At 48.8% G+C, this 27,382-nt stretch overlaps 2 protein-coding genes across 5 annotated transcripts in view; both read right to left on the bottom strand.

The window, feature by feature from the left end:
* Positions 1-1,743: 1,743 nt before the first annotated feature.
* Positions 1,744-17,519, bottom strand: POPDC2 (popeye domain containing 2). 3 transcript variants are annotated; one of them, XM_024208483.3, is made up of 4 exons: positions 16,629-17,519; positions 11,663-11,771; positions 7,809-8,266; positions 1,744-2,691 (listed from the first exon to the last, which is right to left on the bottom strand). In XM_024208483.3, the coding sequence occupies exons 1-4, from the start codon at positions 17,117-17,119 to the stop codon at positions 2,616-2,618; spliced, it is 1,134 nt and encodes a 377-aa protein (XP_024064251.2). In that variant the 5' UTR covers positions 17,120-17,519; the 3' UTR covers positions 1,744-2,615. The 3 variants fall into 3 exon arrangements, with proteins under 3 accessions (XP_024064251.2, XP_024064250.2, XP_024064249.2); XM_024208482.3 differs by having other exon boundaries at positions 1,744-2,701; positions 7,888-8,266; XM_024208481.2 differs by having other exon boundaries at positions 2,621-2,701; positions 7,750-8,266.
* A 4,124-nt stretch (positions 17,520-21,643) lies between these two features.
* The window catches only part of LOC113407713 (cytochrome c oxidase copper chaperone), a 10,093-nt gene continuing 4,354 nt past the window's right edge, over positions 21,644-27,382 (bottom strand). For both annotated transcript variants that reach the window (XM_026657415.2, XM_026657414.2), the window contains exons 3-4: positions 23,173-23,286; positions 21,644-21,858 (exon numbers count right to left, since the gene is read on the bottom strand). In XM_026657415.2, the coding sequence (XP_026513200.1) occupies positions 23,202-23,286 (85 nt within the window). In that variant the 3' untranslated portion in view covers positions 21,644-21,858; positions 23,173-23,201. The remainder of the gene's footprint in view (positions 21,859-23,172; positions 23,287-27,382) is intronic.

The raw sequence follows: 27,382 nt of genomic DNA, 5'->3' as shown, positions 1-27,382 counted from the left end.
AATTATTCATGTGGCTCTTCCCTTTCCAGCTTATCAACATCCTTCTTGAATTGTGGACATCGGAACAGGACATAGTATTCCAGCAGCAGTCTCACCAGTGCCAAATACAGAGATAAAATAACCTCTCTACTCCCTACTCTCTTTATGCCTCCCAGGATTGCATTAGCTCCTTTGGCCAAAGTGTTGCACTGGGAACTCATGTTCAGCATATTATCCACCACAACCCCCAAATCTTTTTCAGAGTCTCTGCTTCCCAGGATGGAACCCCCCATCCTGTAAATATGGCTACATTTCTTTCTTAGATGGCTACATTTACATTTAGCCATATTAAAATGCATATTGTTTGCTTGCACCCAGTTTACCATGTAATCCGGATCGCTCTGTATCAGTGAACTGTCCTCTTCATTATTTACCACCCCACAATTTTTGTGTCATCTGCAAACTTTATAAGTGATGATTTTATGTAAGAATCATGGGTGGGGGGGCACACCCTGGTGGGAAGTTCACAAGGGAGCGTGCACCCACCCCTCTGATGGCTTCTCTGTGGGAATCAGCAGAACCCCAGTCCTTTGAGGGTTTGATTTTTCTTCTAGCTGGGTGCGGTGGCGGGGGGTGCAGGGGGCCGCTCCCCTCCTGCCATGCATGCGCTCTGGGCTTCATGTATCAGTTCTTGTGACAGCAGTCATAGACGCCAACTCCGTGTGTGCTCAGGGGCTCAAGCACCCACAGAAAAAAATAGGGGGTGCTCAGCACATACCAGCCACAGCTGTTTGGCAGGGCCACCGATCAGCTGTTGGCGGCTGGCAGGAGGCACTTGGGGAGGGTGGAGAGCAGTGAGCGATGGGCAGGTGGGCTGGGGGCCTCAGGGTAGAGGGCGGAGCAGAGGCGGGAAGAAGCAGAGCAAGGCCAGGGCCTCAGGGGAAGGAGCGGTGTGGGGGCAGGGCCTTGGGGCAGAGTGGGAGTGGAGCACCCACCGGGAAAAATAAAAGTCAGCACCTGAGACTGCAGTTGTCTTTTGCACAGATACCTCGGGGTAGCAATATGTATTAACAGCAACCTCAGGGTCTACCCGACAGCTCAGGGGGTGGTGGCTACCTTGCTGTGTAGTTTAATGCCACTGAACAGAAACCTCCACTCCTTTGCTAAGGAGAAGCCAACAGCTCTCCACTGGAGGAGCTTCCTTGCCTACAGAGGATGACTGGGTCAGAGAGAAGCAGACGCAGTGAATAGCTAGAGATGTCTGTCTGGGGCAACAACACAGCAGGGTGTGATAGAGGATGCTGGAATCTGATTCTCCTGTGGCAGAGTAACAAAGAGGAGGCAGTTTGTGCTGCAGGGGCTGGCATAGACCCGGTACTGGCTACTTGCGTCCGTGCTTCAATGACCCTTATTGAGCTTTGCAGGAGCATGCCCTAGCCATGCCCCCAGCCCACACCAGAATGCCTCCTGCACGTGGGGCCCCTGTGGGAACAGCTCGGAGCTGGTGAAGCCGCCTCTGTACCTGGGCATAGGGGGCCTTATGCCTGCCATGTGGCCCCTTGGCACCAGACTAAAGGGAGTAAAAAGGCCAAAAGGGGCCCCTGGTGACTATTATCACACCATGCGAGCCCCTATAGATGAAACCACTAGGTGAGCTTGCAGTAGAAATATTGTCAGCGCTATATTTGTGAGTTGCCTACTATCTCCATATTGTTCTTAACTAAAATATTGCATCTTCCCTACTTCCCTATCCTGGTTCTTATTCCTTCACTTCATTTCCCTCTCAGTGGAGACACCCAGAGTCCAGAAAAATCCAGTTCAGTTTCTTCTCCTTCCAAAGACATGTACCCATATTCCCTTCCAGAGGGACACAGAAATCTAGGTTAAGTCCATCCCCTTACCAGGGCTAGACCCAGAATCCATCCCAAGAGGGCACAGAAATTCAGTCCTGGTTCTTCTCATCCTCCTTATTTCAAGTGGATTGACCAAAAGACCTAGGGAATCTTTTCCCAACATCAGAAACTGGTACGTACTTCATTACTTAGCTGCTGTTATCATAAATGAAAAGCGTTAAATCCTGGACATGGAATTTTAAGCCTGATAGGAATGGATGCCATGTATATCACTAGCACAAGTCCCATACCTCACTCCACCCCACCTCCCAATATACATAAATACTAAAATTCTTAGTCTTTCTATAGTCCCATTTTCCTACTTCTAGAGCTCATGTGAAATCCTCTGAACATCAGCGTCTCCCCTCCAAGTCACTGAACCCTAGTGAATCAACACGCTCTTTAACTGGTGTCCTCAAATCAAAAGACTCCCTGGACAGGCTAATACTGCTGTGTTTCCAACACATTTAATGGAACTAATAACAGAGCTGTTAACAGATCATGGGGGTGAAAGACCAGAATACAAAAAGGAACACCCAGACATCCCTTGTGCCACTGCAGGTGAACAGAATGTGGTGTGGAAGGTGTCCAGCCATCACACTTCAGTCTCATGCAGATACTTCATGTGCTTGCAGGAGTGTTGTGTGGACATGTAGGTGCATGTTAATGAGTGTCTTTCTGGTTAGAGGTGTGTGAGCATACACTCATGCGTGGGTCTTCCTGATCAAAACCAACTGTTGTGCCCTAGAGTTCTGGGGTCTGGGTGGGAGCCAGAGGGGCTCGTCCTTTGAAGAGGGCACAGGGGTAACTCCGGGTAAGGCTTCCAGAAGCTGTGGGAGGAAAAGGGGGGAAAAAGAGGCTATTACTATTACAGCCACAGATCTTATCCATTTGCCAAACTCACCCAGGAGATAGTGGGGCCTGGTGGGGCCCACAGGGCACCTTACTGTTTTCCCTCTAAAATCAGTTTGTAAAATCTGTGTCATTCATAGTCACACAACAACAAACCAGTGTGCATAGCCCCAGCTTTCATGAGCAACCCTACACTAACAAAACCCTGATTATCCTAGAATACTCTATGGATGACTGGAGAACTGATTGCATTCTGCCATGAGGGTAACAGACAAGTGAAACCTGAATGAAAGATGAAGTGCTTGTCATTTAGACTGTTCAAAACTTTGATTTTCATTTATTTCAGTTTACACCTATTTAATTCAAATGCCTGACAGTTAAAAGAAAAGCCCTTATGTGAAAAATTCAGCATTCCTGGCTCTTTAACAAGTCCTGAGAAAGCTCCAAATCCACATCCTCTAAAGCGTCCTTCAACAAAAACAGGGACTACCAGACTTGCCATTCCTGAAATTTCTAAGCTAAAAAACAAGCGAAGGGAATAAACTTTGTTTGAGTTTGGGGCTTGTTGTTGCCTTGTTGGTTGGTGGTTTTTGACAAAAATCTTTGCAGGTCATCTTTATCCCACATAAAAGAAGCAAAAATGGGCACCCACAAAGCCCCTTTTCAACACTGGAGATACGGGGGCATTGTGTGGAAGGCGAAGGATGGGCATTTAGCTCATAAATTCAAAGTAAGGTTGGAAAACAGGAAGATTTCAGTCCTGCAGATAAAGTCTTTGTTGTTCTCATGTGGTTTTTGAAAATAAGTAAGGAAATTGGTCCAGAATAGCCTCCCCACCCCAACACACACATCTTCTATAAATAAAAGCAGCCATCTGGTCTCTGAGGCTCATTTCATTTTCATGCTTCAACTAAGACACTGTACCATCACCATTGGAGCAGAGTGGCTTGCACTGGAGTACAGTGAATAGCACTACAATGCCAGGACTAGCATTGAAGGACAATGGCAGTGAGAGCCACCAGAATGCAGTGAGTGGCCCTCGGAGCACAGAGACTGAGCACTTGGAGTGCATTTATTGCTACCAGAGCACAGTTGCCGGACACTGGAGTGTGGTGATCAGCATGCTGGGGATGTGGCTACACTGCAGCTGGAGGAGTAATTTCCAGCTTGAGCAGACATATAGAAGCTGGCTTCGATCAAGCTAGTGTGCTAAAAATAGCAGCGTAGCTGCGGCAGTGGGGGCTACAGCATGTACAATCCCATTGAGATGGCAGGCACACACTTGTGGCAGCTAGCCCATGCCACCATGGCTACCATTCTGTTTTCAGCACCCTAGCTCAATCAAGCCTAGTGTAGGTATGTCTACCCAAGTTGGAAATTCCACCCCCAGCTGTTGTGAAGGCATAGACCACTCGTACCTCCCCATACTAAAGGGGAGGACACATGACTGCCCCACATGTCTCCTCTGCCCAACAACCCCCCCGCCCTGTGCCCAGCATGGGGCTGCTGCACTCTCCCTGCCCCTCCAGAGTTACCTGTGGGGGAGGAGGGAGCTCTGTCCTTCTCCCACTGTGCCTCCCTCTGGCATGTTCGGCCACTCTCCCTGGCAGCCGGTCCCGGGCGGGCAATGGGAGGGAGCTGCTTCTCACGTGGCTGAATCTGGCTGCTCTGGGTCTAGGGTTGCCAGGTGTCTAGTTTTTGACCGGAAAACCCGATTGAAAAGGGACTCAGGTGGCTCTGGTCAGCACCGCTGACTGGGCTGTTAAAAGTCCGGTCGGTGCAGTGGGGCTAAGGCAGGCTCCCTACCTGGCTCTCCGCAACTCCCGGGAAGCTGCCGGCATCTCCCTCTGGCTCCTAGATGGAAGGATGGCCCCAGGGGCTCCGCATGCTGCCCCCACCCCAAGCACTGGCTCTGCAGCTCCCATTGGCCAGGAACCATGGCTAATGGGAGCTGCAGGGGCAGTGCCAGCAGACGGGGCAGCGTGCAGAGCCGCCTGGCTGCACCTCCGCATAGGAACCGGAGGGGGGACATGCTGCTGCTTCCAGGAGCTGCTTGACATAAGCGCCACCCAGAGCCTGCACCCCTGACGCCCTCCTACACCTCAACCCCCTGCCCCAGCCCTGAGCCCCCTCCCACGCTCCGATCCCCTCGGTCCCAGTCCGGAGCACCCTCATGCATCCCAAACTCCTCATCCCCAGCTCCACCCCAGAGCCTGCAGCCCCAGTCAGAGCCCTCACCCCCCCGAACCCCAACCCCTGGCCCCAGCCTGGAGCCCTCTCCCACACCCTGAACTCCTCATTTCTGGCCCCACCCCAGAGCCCGCACCCCAAGCTGGAGCCCTCACCCCCTCCTGCACCCCAACTCCCTGAGCCAGTCCGGTGTAAGTGAGTGAGGATGAGGAGAGCGAGCGACAGAGGGAGGGGGGATGGAGTGATTTGGAGGCGGGGCCTCGAAGGAGGGGCGGGGCAGGGGGTGGGACAAGGTTCTGTGCAAGTAGAAAGTTGGCAGCTCTATCCAGTCACTGCCTCTGTGCAGCACAGCAGCTGCCTGAAAGAGCCTGGTTGGGGAGGCGGCAGTAGCAGGCCGCCCTTTGCCCAGGCCCAGCTGCCAGGGACAGGGGCTGAACGTGCTGGGGGCAGGTGCAGCAAGAGAAGGACAGAGCCCCTCTCTCTCCCCACCCGGCAGGCCAAGCAGAAATGGGGGGGGGGCGCACTTGATCCCGCATGCCCTCCCCACACGTCGCCTAGGGGTGTAGGTGTACCCTTAGTTACTGGCCACGGGAAACCAAAGGATAGCTATCGCAGTGCAGTGACTGGAATCAACATTCAGCGAGTGGCTACATGTAGCTCAGCCTGGAATGTAACCCTTAACCCTTTGGCTCAGAATTTCCAGCACAAATGATTCCAGCATCTTTTTTTGTTGACAAATCTCTCCCAGCTCCCTTTAGCCTGCACGGACCCCAGCAATTCTTCCTTTGCAGAGTGAGGAATGGGTGTGAGGAAGGATCTTAGGAAGACAGCGTGTTATTCCCATGCACCAGTGGCGGTAGTGAGGCAGGGAAGCCCAGTGCATTCCTGTAATGAGACTCATGCAGAGGGGAATCCATGACATGCGGCCACCACACTCATCTCCTCTCAGCCAACCCAGGAACGTTTTAAAATAATGGCTATTGGAACACGGGAACCTTGGCCAAACCCTTTCAATCTGGCTGAGTTGAGTCTAGGTAGAAACAAGGGGGCAGATTCTGTGTTGTGCCTCACAGGCAGGACAGCCCAGGGAGAGCAGGCGCAAAGGTGGCTTTGAACCATCTTTGTGCCCCTCAAATCTTGTGCCAGTAGGGCATGGTGCAGCCCCTAGTGTAAATTAGAGCAGCCCTCGGGCTGTTCCAATTTACAGCAGCCTTACCCAGATCACCTGTGGCCTGTTCTACAGCTTGAAGCAGCCCAGAGTCTCCATGGTGCACAGTGCAATAGACCACCGTGCTCCTCACCCACAGCATGCCCCATGGCTGGGGCTGCAAGAGGGACAACATGGGGTTGACCTTACACTGCTCGTGCACAGGGGGATTCTCCCCTCCACTGGCTGTGGTACCTTTACAGCACCTATATGTCACTAGGGTGACAATTCAGGGTACAGGGCAGGGGCCAGAATCAACCCCAAGCGTTTCTTGTAAGCTGTCAGTCTCTCTATTCCAAAGCCTGAGCTGACGTTTCTTTAATTCATCTTGGTGCGCAGCCCTACCCTAGAGATAGAAATGTTTCAGTTCTCCACCAGCCATGCATTCGTCTGGTGCCCTGGTGTCTGGCCTTAGCCTGTCCTCACTGACATCAGTGTAAGTCAGGAATAACCACACTGAAGTCAACCGAGTCACACCAGAGTATGGCAGTGTGAGGACAGAATCAGGCACACTGGGCCAAAGCTTGCCAGTGGCGACACCCATGCAATCCCACCAAAGTCCTGAATCTTACTGAATTCCCTGGAGTTGGTCTCTTGTGACTGAGGGCACAATTTGGCCTTGTGTGCTTTCTGGGAGCCAAAGAGAATTCAAGAAACCCCATGGAGAAAGCCAGTGTTTGCATTCCCTGAAATTTCCCAAGCTCCCTTCAAAAGCATCCATACCTCACTGTCCTGCACTCTCCTCTGTATTCTTTATGGCCCTGACAGAGTCAGAAAATCTGTTTATTTTCTGTCCTGTTGTTTTGTTCCAGGTACCAAGGAAAATGACTTGACACCCTTCAAATTCCTTATAAGTGTCTCTCCTTGTTGTGTCTCCATTCTGCCTCAGCTTTACACCATTACTCAGTGTCATGCACCCTCCTCCCAAGACACTCTGCTTGGTCTAAGATTCCCTCAGATCTAGGGATACTGTAGCCTGGCTGTATAATGTTATGGTTAACTGAGGCTACCAGAGCCTGGAGTCAAACCTTTAAACCGGGTTCTTCAAGAAGATTCTGTTATGAACCTCCTTGGGGGAAATACACCCGACGCAGCACATCTCATGAGATTCTGATGAGGAAGTGTCCTGAAAATGCTGTAGTGTGGAAATTTCACAACAGTCTTTGCAGCCTTTACTGACAGCATTACCTCAGCTGATTTATTTTGGGTAAGTAACAAGATCATTGGGTGATTTCCCTGAAACTGGGATTCCCCTCACGCCCCAAAGCCCAGCTATAGCTGGACCAATGTCTTGCTGACTGATGAAGTTAACTTTGATAGGAAGCTACCCAGTGGGAGTTAATGACACCAGCAGGTCATCTTTCTTTATTCCTACCTAGCAATTGGGTGCCTGTTTACACGGTGCCCAATCCCTAAAGACTGAGTGGAGACTGCCAGGATTCATGCCATTTACCAAGTTTGCAAGGAATCAAAGCATGAGCAAACTGGCCAAGCATTGGGACACTTTAGCCCTCCCCTCCCCTAGGCAGAGTTAGTGCTAAGCTTTGCACAGCCAGTCCCATTAGCCATCGCCTCCAAGGCCCAGGCACGGAGGGAAGTGTTTCCTTCCGCAGGCAAGCGAGTACTTACATGGGGATCCCACACAGGGTGACGTGTGCCCACGTTAGAAGTGCCCTCACTTCATATACTCCCCTTCGCTTACATAGTCCATAAAAGACCCTGACAACTCAGCAAAATCTTCCAACACAAGACTGGTAGAGTCCTCACCCAGCAGGGCACTGTCAGGCCGGGGAGCCTTGGGGTGGGCAGAAGGAGGAGGAGGAGGGGCTGAGGCAGCTGTCTGGACAAAGGTAGGCATCGGACGATGGGGCACGGCCAGCTCCTCCCACTCATACAGCTCCTTCTCGGCCTCAGCCTCTGAGGAGGCGGGTCCCAGGACGTGGTGGAGGCTGGGTAAGCGGATGTCAAAGCGCAGGCCGAACTTAGCGAAGAGCTTATCGTTGAGGGCGTACAATTTCTCCGAGATGTCGTAGCCGAGGAAGGCCGAGAAGAGGCGGGCGATGTAGCGATCTTTTGCCAAGAGGAGGTAGAGCTTCCTCCTTGGCCAGGTGATATAACTGCAGTCCGTCTCTGCTGTCAACGTGACCTGCAGGGGGAGGAGCGGGGAAATGAGCACAATAAGCCACACTGAGAAGACTTTGGTTCCATCACTGTGTGTAGGAGAGTAGGAGCTGCTGAGTTTACAGACTAAATCGGGCTTTTATTGCTTTTCAGGCCTGTTTTCTCCATGCAGAGCCAGTACGGCTCAGAGAGAGGGAGCTGCAGTCTGCTCCTTCCTGTGCATCATTAACACAACTGTTCAGTGAATTCCACTTGCAGAGCCAGCCCTGCCACCCTCTCATCTTCAAATTATGCCCCCGTTTGTACCTGTGCCATGCCACTGAAAAGACTAGGGTAGCACAGGTGGCATTGGGAGCCTTACTATTTTGCAGAACCGTTACCATTGGGGAGAATGATTGGTTTCAAGGGGGAGAGCTACATATAAAAAACGGTGGCTCCGTATTGCCCTTGCACAGCATTGTAATGGGCTTCCCCTCACTCGTTAGCTGGATGGCAGGTGTGTGTGGTTTCAGAGTGGCTGGGAAATGGAAAATGAAACAAAGCTTTCTTTTGGAGGGCAGCACCACCTGTCACCAGCTCGAGGGAAGGCAGGTGCTGCAGGCTGCATTCAAGTTTGCTAGATTGTTTTAGACAGTGGGGTCTCTCAACTCATTCCATTGGATACCCCTCAGGCCACCACCTCTGGGGTAGAACACAAGAGCTGTTTAACAGTGCACTGCAACACACCCCAGTTCACGACAGCGAGGGAGAAAGGCTAGCGAATGCATTTGATACTGCGGGGAGGATTGCAGGAAGCAGAGCAAAATTATCTGAGTTGGAAGTTGGCCAGAACATTAGGGGTTTAACTTGGTTGTTGTTGCAGAAAGTTTGGGGTTTTTTAAAATCTTGCCCAGGGGAAAATAGGTTCTTTTTCGGGCTGTGGGATGGGGAAACATGTCAAAGGACCAAGCCTTCTTAGGCTGGAGCAAAGTGTGGCACGTCAAAGTGTAACTGAGACACAGCTATGTGAACAAGTGTTACAGCTGGGCCAAAATATCCTGGGGCCTCCCTGTGCGCTGCATACGCAGGGGTCTCCTTGGCCAGAAACCATGGCAGGGGCTGCTGGGAAGCCAAACAAGGCTGAGCTGCAGTGTGCGTCCTTGGGTTTGATATTTAATGCCACTGCCATGCAAGCAGCTGCCTTATGAAACATAGGAGGTAGAATATGAGAACTTCCCTGAGATGGGCTGTGAGTGAGTCAGGGTCATGCTGAAACTTAAAGGGATAGAGCCTCATTTTCCTAACAATCAGTTGAATCCCTCCTGAACCAGCACCTCTTTCTCTCACAATGCATGAAGTGAAATAGAGTAACAACCCCCCCACTCCCCCCGGGTCCTTACAGGGCAGACAGACAGACTCACTCTCTCTCTCTCTCTCTGCACCATCAGGCCCCATAGGTCAATGTTCTGGGTAAATACTGTAACTATGAAACCTGATCCAGTTCAGACTGCGAGCCAGCTGCTCTCTGAGTAGAAGACAAATCCAGGTCAGAATCCAGGCGGCAACCAGATCCTGTCACAGCTAATTAATCTTCTGCCATTCTCCATTCTGCACCAAATTGAAACAATTGAGCCCAACAGTGGAGGGGGAACTTAGGCAAGGAAATTCCCCCTCCCTCCCCTCAAGGAAGGCCCCAAATGGAAATGTCTGCTTTTATCCAAAATGTTTTTGGAGCAATCAACTATATCTGAAGAAATGAGGTTGGGGTCATCTGGGGAGTTACAGAGTGATTCACACCATGGGACTGAGCTGAGATTCAGAGAGGAGGGACTGACGGGTTAAATGGATTCAAAAACTGCATGTTGCAATATGTGGAGCTGGCTAAGCAAAAATAAACCCTTCCCCAGAAATTGCCCAATTAACTTTTCAGACCAGAAAGCACCACAGGCAGCTTTCCAGGACTACTGTCATCAAACCTGTCTTTCCCACCCTGAGTGAGACGCCACACTCATAGGGGACGGCATGGCCACTGTCTCCCTGCTCAGCTCACACATGCTGTGCTAAGAATTACCGGTAAGCTGCTACTGTAATCAGAAGTTCAGCAATAATATGGAAGGACTCCTCGTGCATCTACCAACCATCAGTTTGTCAGATTCATTTTTCAAAGTAGCTTTAACAACCCTCTCACTCACAGTATGTGGACCACATTCAGGTCTGACCTCAGCAGGAAGCTGGCTTCAGTAGAGCTGCACCCATTTGCCGCAGGTCTGAATTTGGCCCTGTCTGGGGAAAGGCGTTACTCTCTGCTGACCTTGATTACACTCCCAGGGAATTAGTAAAATCACGTCAGACATGTCCTTTCTGGCATATTCTAGGTTCTGGCCATTCATCTACTGACTGGAATCAGCCTACACCAGACTGCAGAGAGATGAACCTGTCCATCTACTTAATAACCTTCCTGCAGAATGGGAGGGACTCGATTCTATGGTGTTGATGGGATAGATGAAAACAAAAATCAATAGGTTTAATTGCTACAAATAACAATGAGTGATTCAGTCCCAGGAGAATCCCCCATGCCTTAAGGAGGGTTGTTTGCAATTTGAAAGTACAGGAACTAGATTTGAATATAAAACATCCTCTTTCTCTCTCCCCACGCTTCCCTGCCTGAGAATCATCATCATCATCATCATCAAAAACTCAGATCTTTGAAAAATAAGCTATTTAAGTCTTTCCTGTCACTGTCATCCTTTCCCACAGCAGCAGCACACAATTCTGCAGTTCTTGTGAGGTTTCCCCTCTCATTGTGCAACACATTAATGCTGGTATTAAAAATCGCCATAATGGAAGCAAAATAGTGATCCATCTAGTCCAGTGGTTCTCAAACTTTTGTACTGGTGACCCCTTTCACACAGCAAGCCTCTGAGTGGGATCCCCCCCTTATAAATTAAAAACACTTGTTTATATATTTAACACCATTATAAATGTTAGAGGCAAAGCGGGGTTTGAGGTGGAGGTTGACAGCTCGCGACCACCCATGTAATAACCTCGCAAACCCCTGAGGGGTCCCAACCCCCAGTTTGAGAACCCCTGGGCTAGTCTAACATGCTGTCTCCCTGCCAATCAGAACCAGATCAACGATACTGCTAGTCTGGTATCCTATGGTCAACCACAGCCAATGCTGGGTGTTTCAGAGGAAGGCAGAAATATGACAATGCATCTGATCATGCAATGTTGTACTATAACATGGTGGAGATAGGGGAGGAATGTCTTCCAGACCTAGCTGCGTGAGCTGCTGAGAGCTCAAAGCCTGAGGATTAACAACGCTTCTCTGGCCCTCTCCACTACCTTCCATCTTCCTCCTCTCCACTCTCTCCTGCACACGTACAAAGCACTAAAGCCCAAGTCTGAGCAGTAGAGCTGCCAGGTGGTAGTGCTGAGTTACCTGGAACGTTCCCTCCTCGGAAGGTCGCAGTGACTCCCACTCTGGGGAGTCCAGGAACTGGTAGGGGAAGACATAGTGCAGGAACTGTCCATCCTGGCTCACTCTGACCCTAGACAGAGAACAGGAGAATGACGGGCTTAGGCCAGAAAAGGGCTGGTGGGTGAACCAGTGTAACCTGTACAGAATCTGCTCAAAGAAGCTACATGTACTCCATCCCTCTGTCAGTGCAGGATTGTTCCCTAGAGTATATTTGTCTGGTGTCTTCTCCAGTCTAGTTACAAATGTCCCAGTTAATGAAGCTTCTATCCCTTCTCTTGGGAAATTGTTAATAGGCTAATATCATAGATCTCACTGCCAGTATGTCTTTCCTGATACTCAGCCAACATTTTCCCTCTCTTAATGTCATCACATTACTCCTTTGGCCCATTCTAAACCATTCCTCCTATCCTGGGGGTTTCTCCTCTTCAGCTACTTGGAGATGGTTAGTATGACTGCCCCTCAGCCATCATCAGGACAAACTCTTCATACCAATTTCTTTTCACCTCTCCTTCCAGTCCACTGACCATTTTGTTGCCTTTTCCTCAACTCCTTTCAACTTATCCACCTCTTTCCTACACCAATACCCAAAACTAAACCCAGGTGTAGTTGCATCAGGGCAGTATAGGAAGAATCTATGCCCCCATGCTCCATGGCGTGATGCCTCTATTTATAAAGCCCAAAATCATATTGGCCGTTGCTGCAGCCATATCACACAGCAAATTCATACTTTGCTGTCCACTATCATTCAGTTTCTTTTGGCCTCACTGCTTTCCATGTATCCCTTTCCCTTATTGCCACTGCAGCTGCCTAACAAAGTTAAGGTCAAACTTGTGACCAGCGCTGGTTCAAGCCTACAAAAGGGAGAAAGCCAGGTCTTGCAGTTAAGGCACAGGATTTGGAGTCTGGAGACCTGGGTTTTGTTCCTGGCTCTGCCATTGACTTGTGTGTGCTGGGGCAAGTCTCTTCCCTTCTCTATGCCTCAGTTTTCCTATCTGTACAATGGCCATAGTGATTCTGCTGTCTCCCAGGGTAGCTGGAAAGTTCAATTCATTCATGTTTGTAAAGTAATTGGAGCTTTTGAGATTGAAGGAGATAGAGAAGGGCAAACTATTGTTATCTGAGCTTTCTAATATGAACTCTGTACTTTTGAGGTTCCCCTCTTGCTGCTTTTAGACTATTGCTAGTGTGGAACCCTGAAATAGCCTGCACAATAATGAAATAGTCAAGGCCCCTGCACTCCCTTTCTGTACAATAGCATGCAGAGTGGAGCACAGTAATGCTCCATTGCAGCCTTTCCCCCATTCTCCTGCCCATCCCCACAGCCTGCAGGAATAGAAAGGGCTGGCATGGAGAGGCCAGACGAGGGAACTGGGGGTACAGTGCCAGACCTGTGGAGCACATGCAGCTGGGCTGAGACTCACCCTCCATGCTACCCCCACATCCGTGGCAGTATGGCAGGACCAATAGCTTTGATGTAATTAGCTAACTTCCTTCAGCAGCACTCTGATCCCATGAAGTGGAGTCCCAGAGCACTCAGTGGGAGGTAAGACAGTATTAACTCTCCACTGACTTTACCAGTAGGTTAGCTACAGTTTTGAAGCATGCTGCTGGATGCAGATTGTTGGCAGGGGGACAGATATTTGGCAATACCCTCACTTAGCCACTTTCTCCCACTGCATTTTCTCTGTGGATTTGCTCCCCTTCACCTTGCGCAGCAAGGGGCTGCAAGCAGGGCGGGGGGAGGAAGCATATGGGCCTTAGTCACTGATTTTTTCCTTATTCAAAGGGAGCACGTTATCTACCACACCCCAACCCCCCCTTAGCGTAACCTTAAACCAGAACCATTCCGCAGTTAAAATGGGAGACATGGTCTGAGCAAAGCCCTGGGAATTAAGATTCCTGGCTTCTAGTCACAGCTCAGCCACCACAGACCCCCCTATATGAACTAGGGCTTTGCCACTCTGTGCCTCAGCTTCCTGTGTAAAATGGGGGAGACGTTACATAAATACCTCACGGTGGGAGAGGGTGTAAAAATTGTTTACAAAGCAAGTAAAGATATAAAGAGCTGTACAAGCGCTAGGATTTTGACACACAGCTCAGACTATGAACAACAAACTCCGTAGCATAAGGCGCCCTCTGAGCCCACAGTGATTAGGTTAGGTCTGTTCGATGAGCCAAGCAACTTATGGAAGCTTTAACAATCTTTGTTTGTGATGTGCTTTGAGATCCCCAAATGAAAGGTCTTAGCTAAGTGTAGAGTACTAAATATTATATTTGTTGTCTGATGAGCCTGCTATGCTCTGCAATTCCACCCAAGATGATGGAGGAAGGTGACAAACAGGAGGAGAAGGAAGAACTGCCCTTCCCACATACACACCTACCTGTCCAGTAGGAAGAAATCATGGAACGATTTGTGAATGGTTTGATTGTACGTGGGCTTAGTGTAGTGAACAAATAAAGAAAGAAATTGGTCCTGAACCCTTTGGAAGTCCTGAAATCCCCATCAGAGCAGCAGGGCAAGAGTTGGGACTGCAGCACCAGAGAAATGATCTGGTGAGTTACAGACAGCTGGAATGCCAAGCAATGTTCTCAGCCTACCCCAGCCAAGCTCACTACCTCACCCATGGGATTCTGGTAGGCCATTCTTGGAACTAAAAGTGGCTCCCATTGATTCTTTCCTTTCTCTTGATCTGTTTCATTTTGTGTTGCTGCAGAGTGGCTGGCAGTGGGAGGTAACATAAGCTATATCTACACAGCAATGTAAGCCTAGTGTCAGGGAACCCTGGGCTTGAGAGTCTACATTGCATTTTAACCCTAGGTTGTGAATTTTCTGACCCATGCTCGAACTTAGGGCTCTGGCATCCACCCTGCAGTGCACAGACCCGAATCAAAGTAAACATATCCCAAAGTGCCTAGCACCTCCCACATGTCAACACTCTAGCCCTAGGAATGTGGCTTACTGTGGGAAAACTCTACTGCTCACCCTGTTTCCTAACTGTGGCGGGGCTATTGATGCCCATAAGGAGCACACGAGTACATAACCTGCATGTTCAGCTCCCTTGGTGGCTCTCAGTAGAACGACAGCAGTTTGAGAGGGCCTTATACTGAACTACCATCTAATCTGAGAATTGGGCTCCCCACCTCTAGGCTGAGTCCCATGGCAGGACAATGCCCATGGGCACCTGCTCTGAGGATAACTAGGACATCAGTCTCCAGGGCTGTCAAAAGATTACAGTGAAACTTTGCAATTCTTAATTTTTAGAATGGGCTGTTCAATGAAGATGTTTTTGTTTGCTTGGCTTTTTTATTTATCTTTGTCTGTTTGTTTTTAAGTTTGACATAAAATGAAGGTATCACAGAACACACACACACACACACACACACACCCTGGCTGGTGCCGGCTGCAGGGGGTGAAATGCATCCCCAGGGCTTGGGGTGTAGTGTGCTCCAGCACCTCTGGGATCCCTTCTTCCTGCCCCTGCTGCACTGTGGGAGGCAGGGAGAAGGGATCCTCAGGAGGCTGTGGGGAAGTTTTGGAGCTGGCTCTCCGTCACCACCCTGCAGTGCACACTGCCGAGTGCCCTGCATACACAGCCCCAGGGAGTGCGGGGAGGAGGGTCCCAGGAACAAGGGCCAGAGAACAGAGTGGGACCAAGCACCACCCTACAGGGAGGGGAAGCAACAGAGCTCCCGGCTCAGCATGGCTGGGGGAGGGATGATCCCGAACATCCTGGCGAGCAGGAACCTCCTCCTACCTGTCGGCTTTGCTCCCTGCTCCAGGCAAGCTCCACCGGAGCGGGAAGTGGGAGCGTGCTCAGCCAGGCAGTAATGACCCTTCCGACCACTGTGCTGGCTGTCTGCAGCACTGCTCCTCTGCTGCCAGGAACTCTGGGATAAATCCAGAGGACTTCCAGGACCCAAGTCAAGCCGAGGCCGTTTGCACAAAGGAAAGCAATAGGGCTCAGACCCTAGGTCCCAGCTTACCATGGGCTCGGACTCTCCTGCCCTGGATCTGAGGTCTTGGTTAGCACATTTGCAATGTGGACGTAAAGTGGTGGTGGGTGGGGGGGTTGGTTTGAGCCCATGCTCAGACCCTGGCTTAAATTACTGTGTAGACATCCCCATAGTGCTACTTTTGCTTTTCTATATTTTAATATTTTGAATTGAAAACTAGACATGCTGCTAAAACGACTTCTTTGCCCAAAGCAAGTAAACTTCACAAAGTCCTTCCTCATTAATACAGTCACTGCACTACACTACCTAATCAGAGACTCAGGTAAATGGAGGAATACAGTTATGTGCCGTGGTTCTCAAACTAAGGTCTGCGGATGTCCAGTGGTCCATGGAACCCTTCTTGGTGGCCCACAGAATGAAGTGGCATTGATGGATTAGGGCAGGAGGGCTGCCAGATGAGGTGGGATCATCAAAGGATTTTTCTCTTACCAAACGACCCAGTTGTGAACCACTGGCTTTGGGCATTGGGAGTGAGAGATGGAACCATTCCCTTCTAAGCTTTTGGCTGAGACAAACTGGTGAATTTCAGAGCAGTTCCTAGGAGACAGGCAACCATGTCACAAAAATTACCATTGTAAGTGGTACCCAAGAGACCACAGGATCAAAGAGGCCTCTCTGCCTTCCTCCAGCAAGCTGGTAAGGGAGAAGCTTCACTACCGCTGTCCAGGTTGTACCTGTTCTATCGATAGAGGCCTTCAGACTCCAGCACTGTAAATCATCACCTCCCATCAGCACTAAGATTGTTTTAAAAATGGCAGGGAAAGAGATTAAAATCCTCCCCACATATCCCCAGGAAGGCCGACCAGGCAAATTCATTGTTGCTAGCTGAATTCTACAAAACTATCCCTAAATATTAAGGTGGATCAACATTCCAGGGCTGGGAAATGTCTTGTCAGGAGAGGGAACAGCCTACCTGCCAGAGAGCAGCAGAGACAGGCGGTTGATGGGCGTCTTGCCCTCCACAGCGTAGTTCTGGTCTCTGGCCAGTGACAGGACCTTCTCTTCGCAGCATTTCACAATCTCTTTGTAGACCTCAAAGGGCACCTGCAAGGGCTGGCAGAGGGTCTTGTAGAGGAGGTCAAACTCTTCCAAGAAGGTGTGCTTGTGGAGCCGGTATATCAGGTGAGCCAGCTGAAGTATGCAGGCCATGACCAGCAGCATATTCCAGATGAAGATGTCTAGTCCACAGGCATTCAGCCAGCCCCACAGAGCATAGCAGATGTAGCCAGTGGCCAGAAGGCTGAAGATATAGATGGAGCCAAAGATCCCACTTCCCCCCATGTAGCCTAGGAGGAGGATGCAATTGCCCAGGTGATAGGCTGCTCCCTCAACATTCTGCTTCCAGCCCTCGCATAAAGGGGGCTGAAAAAGTAGCTGGTCCCAAGGGGAGCTGTTTCTGCTCATCCTTCCCCTTTCCCCACCCTCCCAGCCGTCCTGCTTTACAAACGTATTGTCATATAAAAATTACAGAGACAGCTGTAATCGGAGCCGCCTGGCAGCTCCTCTCCCTGGAGCTCACTGGTCCCACTGGAACGCCCTTCAGAGCAACATTTTAAAAATAACTTTAAACTTGTTCGTACCAAAAAAAAACAAAAAACAAGCTGGGGAATCCAAATGGCTTATTTTTCTCTTTGCTGTTGGTGAGGTGCACGGTCCTGCCAGATGGCTTCCCCCACTAACTGCCTTCAGGAGACGGAGCAGGGAAAGAGGTCCGAAGAGTTCAGTCACAGAGTAAGGAGAGGGATTCAGCTAGAGAACTCATCAGAGAATGGGATTGGAAAGAGCTCCTGTTGCTTTCACTCTCCCCAACCCTCCAGGATTGAAAATAGAGACTGTGAGAGAGCAGCAGGGAGACAGAGAGGGAGGGGGGAGCAACGGGCACTTGTGTTGAATTTGGAATGTATATCACTTGGCAACGGAATGAAGAGAGACCCCAAATGGATAACCATGTTTGGAATTGAAATCCAAAGAGCAAAGCCAGTGAGGGGAACAGAGAACAGACTGGCACTGGCCACTTAACATAACTCAGAGAACTAGATAAGCCCAACACGGAGCTGAGAAAGGAGAAAAGTAGCTAGTTTATCACAGTGTGTGTGTGTGGGGGGGGGGGGGGGGTGCTTACACACTATTCCTCACTATTGTTTTGGGGCAAAGGAATGTCCATCATATTACAAAACCAGAAAGTCTACCTCCCTGCTGGGTGATAACTAATAGCAATGGGAAGAAGCTAGCAAAGGAAAACATAGTCAAGACATCAGGAAATGCTTTCTAGTGAGGAGACCTGTCAGACTGTGGCATAGCCTCCTAGGGGACATGATGGCAACTCCATCATGTGGGACATTTAAACTTAGACTGGGCAGAGTACTGGAGCGTATAGTGTGCGCAATGATCCTGCTCTGAACACACTGCAAACATGAATGTGTGAGGGGTGAATTTCAGTGGAGGAGCCAATAGGATTTTCACACCTTTAACATGATGATGCTACAGGGCACAGGGGGATGGGGAACGTTAAGGGGACTGCTTGGAAATGTGCAATGGACAAATTCTACCCTAGCATAGGATCCTCCCTCCCATCTCCAGCAGGCTGTGGGGAAGCTGTATTTCTATTCCACCAATAGGAGGAAGGCATGGTGCAATTAGGGTGCACTTGTCTACTATATGAGCAGGTCTTCTGTTTGGACCTATGTGATGGGGTATACAAACCCCACATTGGAGAGCAGGGGGTTAAGGAACAGCTCCGGACTCAGGCTGCCCCACCCAGACACACCTGCAAAGCCTACACAAGCTGGAGGCAGGGTTTTAAAAAGGAGAGCAAAGCAGCTCAGAAGGCGGGCAGTGGAAGGGAGAAGACAGCTGCTCTAAGGGGAAAGTGCTGCCTAGGAGCTCATTGCCTGGGACCTGATAAAACAGACTTGTGCAAACCCATAAAAGAGAAGCATGGGACAGAGTGCGCCGGTCAGAGACCTGATCAGAGTGACTTACTCTGGGAAGCTAGAAGAGGCTAGGGTAGGAAGTGGTCTGGGGGGCAGTGGCTTTAGCACTGCAAGGTGCTGATTGGAGCTGCCCACCATTTAGGCCCTGGACTAGAGCCTGATGAACAGGGAGGGCCTGAGCTCCCCTACCCGTTCTGAAACGGACAATACTACAAGAGCCTTCACCTCCAGTGAGAGGCCAGCTGGAAAAGACTGTAACTGTTCAAGGGCCCAGCCCGCAAAGCCCCTGTGCAAAAGGGAAGGACTGGAAACTATTGGGGGGTGAGCGCTGAAAGACAGGGATGTGCTTCAGCGGGGAGATGTCCTGTCAACCACTGCCTGACCACTAGGCAGCACTGTCAGTGGTTGTGCACCTTCTACAATCCATGTTACAGCAGCAGCAGCAGCACTGTTGCTGCCAGCAAAGTTAGCTGGCAGCTACACAGCAATGGAAGGAATGCTCACCCCACAGGAAACATAACACCATGTTAAACTTTTATAGTTCTCTGCAAACACAGAGGGGTTTCATCCAGTACAGAAAGAAAAACATACCCTTGTTCATGTATTTGAAGTGCACTGACACTAGAGTGACTCCTAAAGTTACACAATGGGAGCAGTTACTCCTCCCCATGATTCCAGAGCCAATATGCTGCAAAAGGATGTTTTCTCTAGTGATCACTACTGCAAACTGCACTCAGGCTTTGAGGATCCAGCTGGGCTCTTCCTGTCCCTTACAACAGCAGCACTAGTCAGGGTTGTAACATCTTCTTCTGTCGTCCTATAGTGTCAACAGAGCTCTGGGATAGCAAACCGGATCCTGTTCTATCCTCTGCATCAGTAACAAAATCATCAGCTGTGCTCCGGTGGGAGAATTCTCACGGTTGTCAGGAAGCAGTCACTTTTCACGGCCAGATGCATCCTTTGAGATCAGAATATGGATGCAAAGGATGACAGTATGAAGTCAGCCTGCATAGGCCAATGGAATAGGCCTTTGCGTAAGATAGGATTACAAGGGTGGTTGTGTTTCAGGACAAACTTACAGCAGCCATGCCTATCATACCATTCCCATGGGCACCAGTCACTTAAAGAGACACGAGCAGCTCCTCTACTAATACCGTATTCTGGATTAACACACTTCGTACTAGAAAGCGCTAGCGTGAGACTTGAAGACACCTTTAAAAAGGGAGATGGAAAGTGTCAATCAATCACCATCCCTGGATGATTTTGTCCCTGGGAAGACTGGCTCCATGTGAAACACTCATTAGGACCAAAGTAAGCAATACCAGAGCCTTGGTCACCTTTGGCAGCTTATCGTAGGGTGAAGAAACAGTACAAGTTAAGGCTGGCACATACACCAGGAGAGAGTAATTTGAAAAACCACTTTTTTCTTTCATCACAGTCTGTTTGGGGGTGAAACAGGACAACAGAAAGTTAAAGACATTTAGATTAGGTTCCTAGCAAACACAGAGCTGTTCTTCCCTGCTCCTCCCCCCAACAGACCCAAGCAACTCCTACTGTCTTGACAGGGAGTTAGTTGTAGGCTGTAGCAGATAGGGAGAACTGGAACCTAGGAGATATAAATGGAGGATACTCATCTTCCTTTTTCACTCTTTCTTGGCCTTCACGAAGGAGGAAAGGATGATCTTGTGGCCAAAGGGCAGGAATATGCACCAGGAGATGCAAGTTCTATTGCTGGTTTGCCACCACCTCACTGTGACCCTGAGCAAATAATTGCCCTTTTGGGTCTGTTTCCCCGCAATACAATGAAGATATTATTTACCTTCCTGACAGAGCAGGTTAAGGTTTAATTAACATATGTAAAATGCTTACAGATCCTTTGGTAGAGGTGGCTATAGATACAAAACTTAAAAGTTTACTGTATGCTTTCTACTAGAAAACAAAACCCTCAAAACACAGGCTAACACAAGAGACGAACCACCAATAGAAACAGAAGTTTCTGGGAAGTGAGAGTGCATTGGGATTACTTCCAGGGTGTTGTTTCTGATGACTGCATGAGGCTCAGTCTTTTGGATCAGCTTCTGGACAGAAGGTCTCTGACAAATGTGAAGGGCCCACTCTAGAGACGCTGTAAAGGAGAACGAGTTATCTCACCCAACCCATAGCTGTTAGTGAAGGGAGGTCTGCTTCTCTACCCCTCCCTTCCCCAGCTTCCATTTTTAAGGTCCCTTATTTGTAAATAGACTCAACTCCCAGCTTTCACAAGCACCAGTCAAAATTAAATTGTCAGTTTTTGTACCACCCAAAGGGTTTTGAATAACACCAGAGAAACTGACAAATGTCTTGTTAATGTCACCTTGCAGCAGGCTTGGGAAAGCCCTGAACCAGTAGATATAGTGAAACATGGGTGACGACTCAGGACAAAGGTAGCACTGTATCAGTTAATTGTGAGTGTATCTGAGCATCCATGAGGGCTAGAAACTTATTTTTAAAAGGGTGTTGACTTAAGCCTCCCCAACTTGACATGGAAAGTTCCTAACTTTCCATGAGCTAGTGAATTTTTCAAGCAATGGTACAGAAGTGCCAATGATTATTAAAATTCTGTCTCAGATGTGGACAGCACAACATTAGGAGCAGCAGAACCTGCTTCAACCCTAGGGGAAGTTCCTTGCAAAGAGCAGCAGGCTTACAGGAGCAGATGCCCTGACTTATCTGCGATACCGGTTATCCCTGCACAACAGGCTTCAGCATATCTTTGCTTTTGTCCACAATAGGATCACTTATCGCTAGCATGATTTCCCCATCCATAGTAGTAAAGAGAAAAATCTCGCTAGAAACCAGCATATTTTAATATGATTACAGCTATCGCAGTTCTTATTCCAATGTGGATAGGGAAAGGAAAGGAGGAGAGTCATTAACCAATTCCTGCCCAACATACTACAGAAAATGGTTTGGGTTAGAAGGTGGGGGTGTCTTTGCTTTAAAAATAAAAGGGGAATGAGCATTTTTAAATCCTTTATTAAGAGGAAAATATATCTCTATCAGCCAGTCAAGATCAGATAATGGAGGTGCCACAGAGGCAATATACATATGGTTTTTATTAGAAATTCTTTATAAATAGATTTCTCATAAGTTTGTTCTTTGAAGTAGCTTGCAGAAATAACTTAATATTGTTCAGCCACCCGAGAAACCAGTCACCCAACAGCAAATCACCTAGGAGAAGAAAAAGAATACTTCAAATAAGAGACAAGACTTCTACTGGATGTGACCAATAACAGTTCAATAGCCTCCTGTCATAAAGGTCACTATGTGCAGCAATTTAACCACTACACTACTGACAGTTACTTACAGAGTTTCTCTGTAGTAGGAACTCTAAGAATACAATATGGTGTCTTTGTAATGATGGTGACACAATAAAAGATGAAAGAAGGAAAGCTGAACTCCATATTTAAAGGCACTGTCATTTTTAATCATTTAATACCCTCCCAAACTCCCTGTTTATAACCCCCTCCAAATCCAAATCTATTACAGGACATCTGTTCATAAGGGTTGGATTGTGCTTTGTCATTGTAGAATTACTTATCATGGATGCAGACTCCCAGCAGTCCTTTCACCACTGCAAATGCTCTAATATAGTGTCTTTTCAAACTGTGGGTCGCGACCCAGTACTGGGTTGTGGACTGTAAGACACTGGGTCGCGGTGGCTCTGGTCAGCACCGCCGACCGGGCCGTTAAAAGTCCCATCAGCGATGCTGCCCGACTAAGGCAGACTAGTCTCTACCTGTTCTGACACGGGGCTGTGCCCTGGAAGCAGCCAGCAGCAGGTCCGGCTCCTAGGCTGAGGCATGCAAATGACTCCATGCAGCTCTTGCCCGCAGGCACCGCCCCCCCCGCTCCCATTGGCCAGTTCCCAGCCAATGGGAGCTGGGGGGGGGCAGTGCCTGCAGGCAAGAGCTGCACGGAGTCACTTGTGTGCCTCCGCCTAGGAGGCAAACCTGCTGCTGGCTGCTTCTGGGGTGCAGCGCCAGCCCCGAGCCCCTCCAAACCCTTCATCCCCAGCCCCACCCGAGCCTGCACACCCAGCCCAGAGCCCTGACCCCCTCCCGTACCCCAACCCCCTGCCCCAGCTCTGAGCCCCACCAAACCCAGAGCCCCCTCCTGCACCCCAAACTCCTCATCCCCGGCCCCACCCCGCAGCCCTCACCCCAACCCTGAGCCCCTCCCACACCCCAAGCCCTTCATCCCCAGATCCATTGGGTCGCAGGCATCAACAATTTTTGTCAACTGGGTCGCCAGAAAAAAATGTTTGAAAACTACTGCTCTAAGAGGCCAGCAGCAGTTACTCTTGAGCCAGTGAGGCCAGCAGCAGATACCTGCCTTCTCTTCTTCATCCTAAAGCACCACCTGTCACATCTAAGGTGTTGTTGTGCTGGTAGTCCAGGCCTACTAGTGACATCTACTGAGTTCTCAGGGCCACTGCAGAGGCAGAGACCAAGTGAGGAACATGGTCCCACAGTCTATACTCACCATGCATACAGCCCTGCTGCTCATCTCGCTCATACTTTAAACCCCAAGGCTCTCATGCACTCCTTGTGAGCCTCAATAAGGGGCCCGCAGTGCTCCTCCCCTTTCTCAATGATGCTGCAAGGCAAAGAGATTTCCCTGGTTAGCTAGCAAAACGGACACCATGTAATCCTCAGATTTGCAGGACCAATGGACTCTCACAGGTGAAGGGTTCATGAAGGGAAGAAATTGTATAACAGATTTCATAGTAAGCAGGCCATACAACAATCTGATTTAATATAAGGCTGCCCTTAAATTCAGCTGATTTGTTTGACTTTCCCTGCTTGTTTTTAAATATGTTACATTGAAAAGGCAGCAGTTTCAAATTAATTTGCTGTATAGTTTACCTCAGGGAGAATTAACTGGCTTACTTCAGAGAGGTTATCCTCATCTAGTTATTGCATGTGGAAATAAGAGGACACCTAGTAAAGATACTGACTGTCTCCCGTCCTTCCCTATAGGAATAAAGCCACAGGCTTCTCTCAGATAAGATGGCTGTCATTTCCCTACAGCCTTTTCAAGTGGAAGGGAGGCTACTCTGAGTAAAGAAGGCCATTGTCTCTCTCAGCTTGCTATGGAAGCCAAGCTGACTTTGAGGAAGATGGCTGCCAGCTGGGCTCTATGCTCAGAGAACCTGGACAATACAAGGAGATGACAAGGGAATGTTAACATTACAGGCATACTCATTAATCTTTTCATTTTTACTGCACAGTTGCAAACTCACTTGACACCAATGAATTAAACTTTTGCCTGTGTTATACCCAAGGCAGTATTTTTTTTTCTTCCAGGAGGCTTATGTGTTATCTTTTTTTTTTTTTTAAATGAAAAGAGATTCTGAAAAAAGGTGAAACCTCAAATCGGGGTGAGGGGGGTGAAGAAGGCTTTGAAAACTTGAGCTTAACAATGAGGGGGACGCACGCTTTGTAGCTTGTGTAGGCCACATGCATTGTGCCCATCAGGGGCTCCTTGCATCCCCTCACAGCCTCCCTGTGTGCCACCCTCTCATGCCCCTCTATTTACTTCTTGCAACTCTTCCACAGCTCCACCACATGCCAGGGTGTCATTCTCTAGGTCCCTACAACCTCATCAACACTCCCCACGTGTCCATTCCCTTGCAGGTCCCTACTTCACTCCCCCACCCCCACAATCAAAAAGTAGATTCTCCTTGTCCCCACACTCCTCTGGATCCTGGCTCCTCCCCCACCCCCCCACCACCACAGTCCTCTCTGGGTCCCTGCTTTCTCACAGCTCCACCTCTACTTTTCTCTTCCACTCTGGCTCGCTGTTTCCCACACCCCCACTGCTCCACTCCCCCCTGCCCTCACTACCACTGGTCCCCATTCACCACACACACTCCAAACCCTCCCTGTAAGGCTCTTATTTTTGTAGAGTCCAGGCTACAGAGAACTCCCTGTACAGACAGTTAAGCTGCAGAATCTGACACGTGTGTGCAGCAGCAAGGGGTGGCAGAAAGATCCTTTTGCCTGCAGTAGCAGGCAGTCTGGGGGCCCTGATTTTTCTGTGAGTAAGGCTTTTCCAGTGCCTGAGTTGCATCAAAATCTATTGGGCTTGTGCCCAGTGATATCTAGAACATCCCTGAAATTTTGGAATTGATCAAATATAGCATTCCAAAGTTATCACGTTACCGACAACCAGAAATGCCACTGAGTTGATTTGAGTGTTAAACCTTGAGTCACTTGGCCAACTACAGAACTTCAGAACACAAGACTACATTAGAAAATTAAAATATGTTCAGATTTATACTTTTATTTTCCTCCAAAAGTATTCAAGTTTGTCACCTTCCAGGTCTGTGCAAAGTTCCCATTAAAAGGAAAATTCTGGAAGAATTTTGAACAATGGAGCTACTTTTGGCATCTCCCTCTCAGGGTAGAACATTTGTAGCTGTAAGGGGTGGTAACAGCAGCTACAAGGCCATAAATATGATTAAGAATAGTTATCAAGTTGAAACCTAAAGAGACTTCAAGTAATACATTGTGTTATTTGAGAAAAATATGTGTGGGTTAATGATTCCAGTGATGTGGAACAAGCACATCTCATCTTCATGTTTGCACCAAAGTACTTTACACACACAAAAAACAGTTCTCTTTTGCAAGCCACCAAATTCTAGTGGCTTAAGCAGGGGTCCAGCAGTCAGGAGAACTGTGTTCTATTCCTGGTTCTGTCATTAACTCACAGCATGATGTTAGGTAAGTCATTTAGGCCATAATTTTTAGTCACTACACACCCGTGCCTCAGTTTCTCCTCTAAAATATAGATCTGATACTGACAACTCAGTGGAGGACTACGAGTAAGGATATGATTAGTCACAGAGATCACACATTTCGTGACTTCACCGGACCTTGGTGACTTCTTTGGCTTCAGCCCCTGCCGCAGCAGTTGCAGCTGCCCACAGCAGTGGCCAGAGCTGTCCCCACAACCCGCGGCAGTGGCCAGAGCTGTCCCCCCATCCCGCGGCAGTGGCCAGAGCTGTCCATCCATCACCCCTCTCCAATGGCTAGGGCGGGAGCGGTCCCCCACTCCTTCCCACGCGGCCAGGGATGGACTTGGAGCTGTCCCCGTCTCCCTGCAGTGGCAGGGGCTGTCAGTCCCATCCCCCCAGTCCCCTGGGCAGTCACACACCCCGGTTATTTTTAGTAAAAGTCACAGACAGGTCACAGGCTTCTGTGAATTTTTGTTTATTGGCCGTAACCCATCCGTGACTTTTACTAAAAATAATTGTGACAAAATCTTAACTTTAGCTACGAGACTTTAATTAGGGCCCATAAAATGCTAAGAAGTGGCAAGTGTAAGACAGGAAGCCCAGTCTGTTGCAGAGCTTGCTTTGATTTTCCAACACCACCATTTTCCCACAGGAAGATGAAGGGTATTTTCTACCACTGCTGTCCCACTCACAATCCTGAGAAAATTTAGATTTTATGCTAATTTATCAGACAGTGTTAGGCTCAGAAAACAGGATTCGGAGCACAAGAGTTCCCCATTAAAGAAGCAACACATCTCAAATAAAGTATAAAGCTGAATGCTATATAAATTCTCCTGAGGTCAAGTGCAAAGAAACTCAGAATTCCATCACCAATACATGATGAATTAGCCATTATAAGAGAAGTGGGAGACATCCTCCTATTGCTTCTAAACTGGCTTATTTCCATTCTTTCAGCATTTTATCACAGAAATTGGAAATGGAAGAACCCTATTAAGTCTGAGATCCTCTCTCCTCCATCCTTGTCCAGGACACAATTATGCCATACAGTGCAGTGCTTTGTCTAGAGAGGGCCCCAAACCTAAAAACTATGGGGAAGTTCAGAAATGAACTCCATATATCAGGCCCTTCTCTACTTTGGAATAACCCACAGTGAAACTTTAAATTCCTTCAGTTAGTGATTGGGTTATGTCCTGAAGCAATAGGTTTTATATTCATTCTACAAAACAAACTTTTTATACTGTCTAATGTAACAGTGGATGTTCTCATTATCTACATAAGTGCCTAAACTTTTTTCATATCCTAAGAACTTATCCTCAAGGATAACTAGTGGCAGTTAGTGCTACTGGATAGTTCTCTGTTGTGTGAAATAGCCTAGTTTTAAAATGTCCAATGGAAGGGAGTACCTGCCCTTTCCTTTGAGGAAGTATTCCATGGCCTACCATGCCTCACAATCAGGAAGTTATCTTGATGTTTAGCCTATATTGTCCTTATTTTAATTTTTAACCACCCAAGACAGAAAACCAAGTAACATATACCACTTTGTATCGCCCTAAATAATTCCTGTTTCCAACTGTGGGGTTTATATTTTGTGATCATAGATGGTTATTAATTACTTAAGAATCACTGACTTGCAAACCGACAGAGTCCCTGCCCCAAAGGAGGACCAGCAAGCTCTCCATGGACCATTAGAGACCTATTTCACTACAGCATTTTCATGGTCAACTCAAAAAAATGTTAAAATGATGAAATGATGAAAAGTAAATTGGTTTCTGAAATTCTACTGAAATAATCTAAAGCAGGAGTCTCAAACACGCGGCCCGCGGGGCTATTTTCTGCGGCCCGCGAGCCCCTCGCAGCCCCCCCACCCTCCCCCAGTGTTTACCTAGAGCGGCTCGGGCCAGTCGTGCACGTGCACCAGGGGCAGGGCAGGCTCCCTGCCTGCCTGCCCTGCCC

Source organism: Terrapene carolina, unplaced genomic scaffold (assembly GCF_002925995.2).
Source record: "Terrapene carolina triunguis isolate 2854851 unplaced genomic scaffold, T_m_triunguis-2.0 Scaffold242, whole genome shotgun sequence".
NCBI classification, from domain to species: domain Eukaryota; kingdom Metazoa; phylum Chordata; order Testudines; family Emydidae; genus Terrapene; species Terrapene triunguis.
Note: the sequence above shows the minus strand (reverse complement) of the source record. Positions and strands in the feature narration are given on the sequence as shown.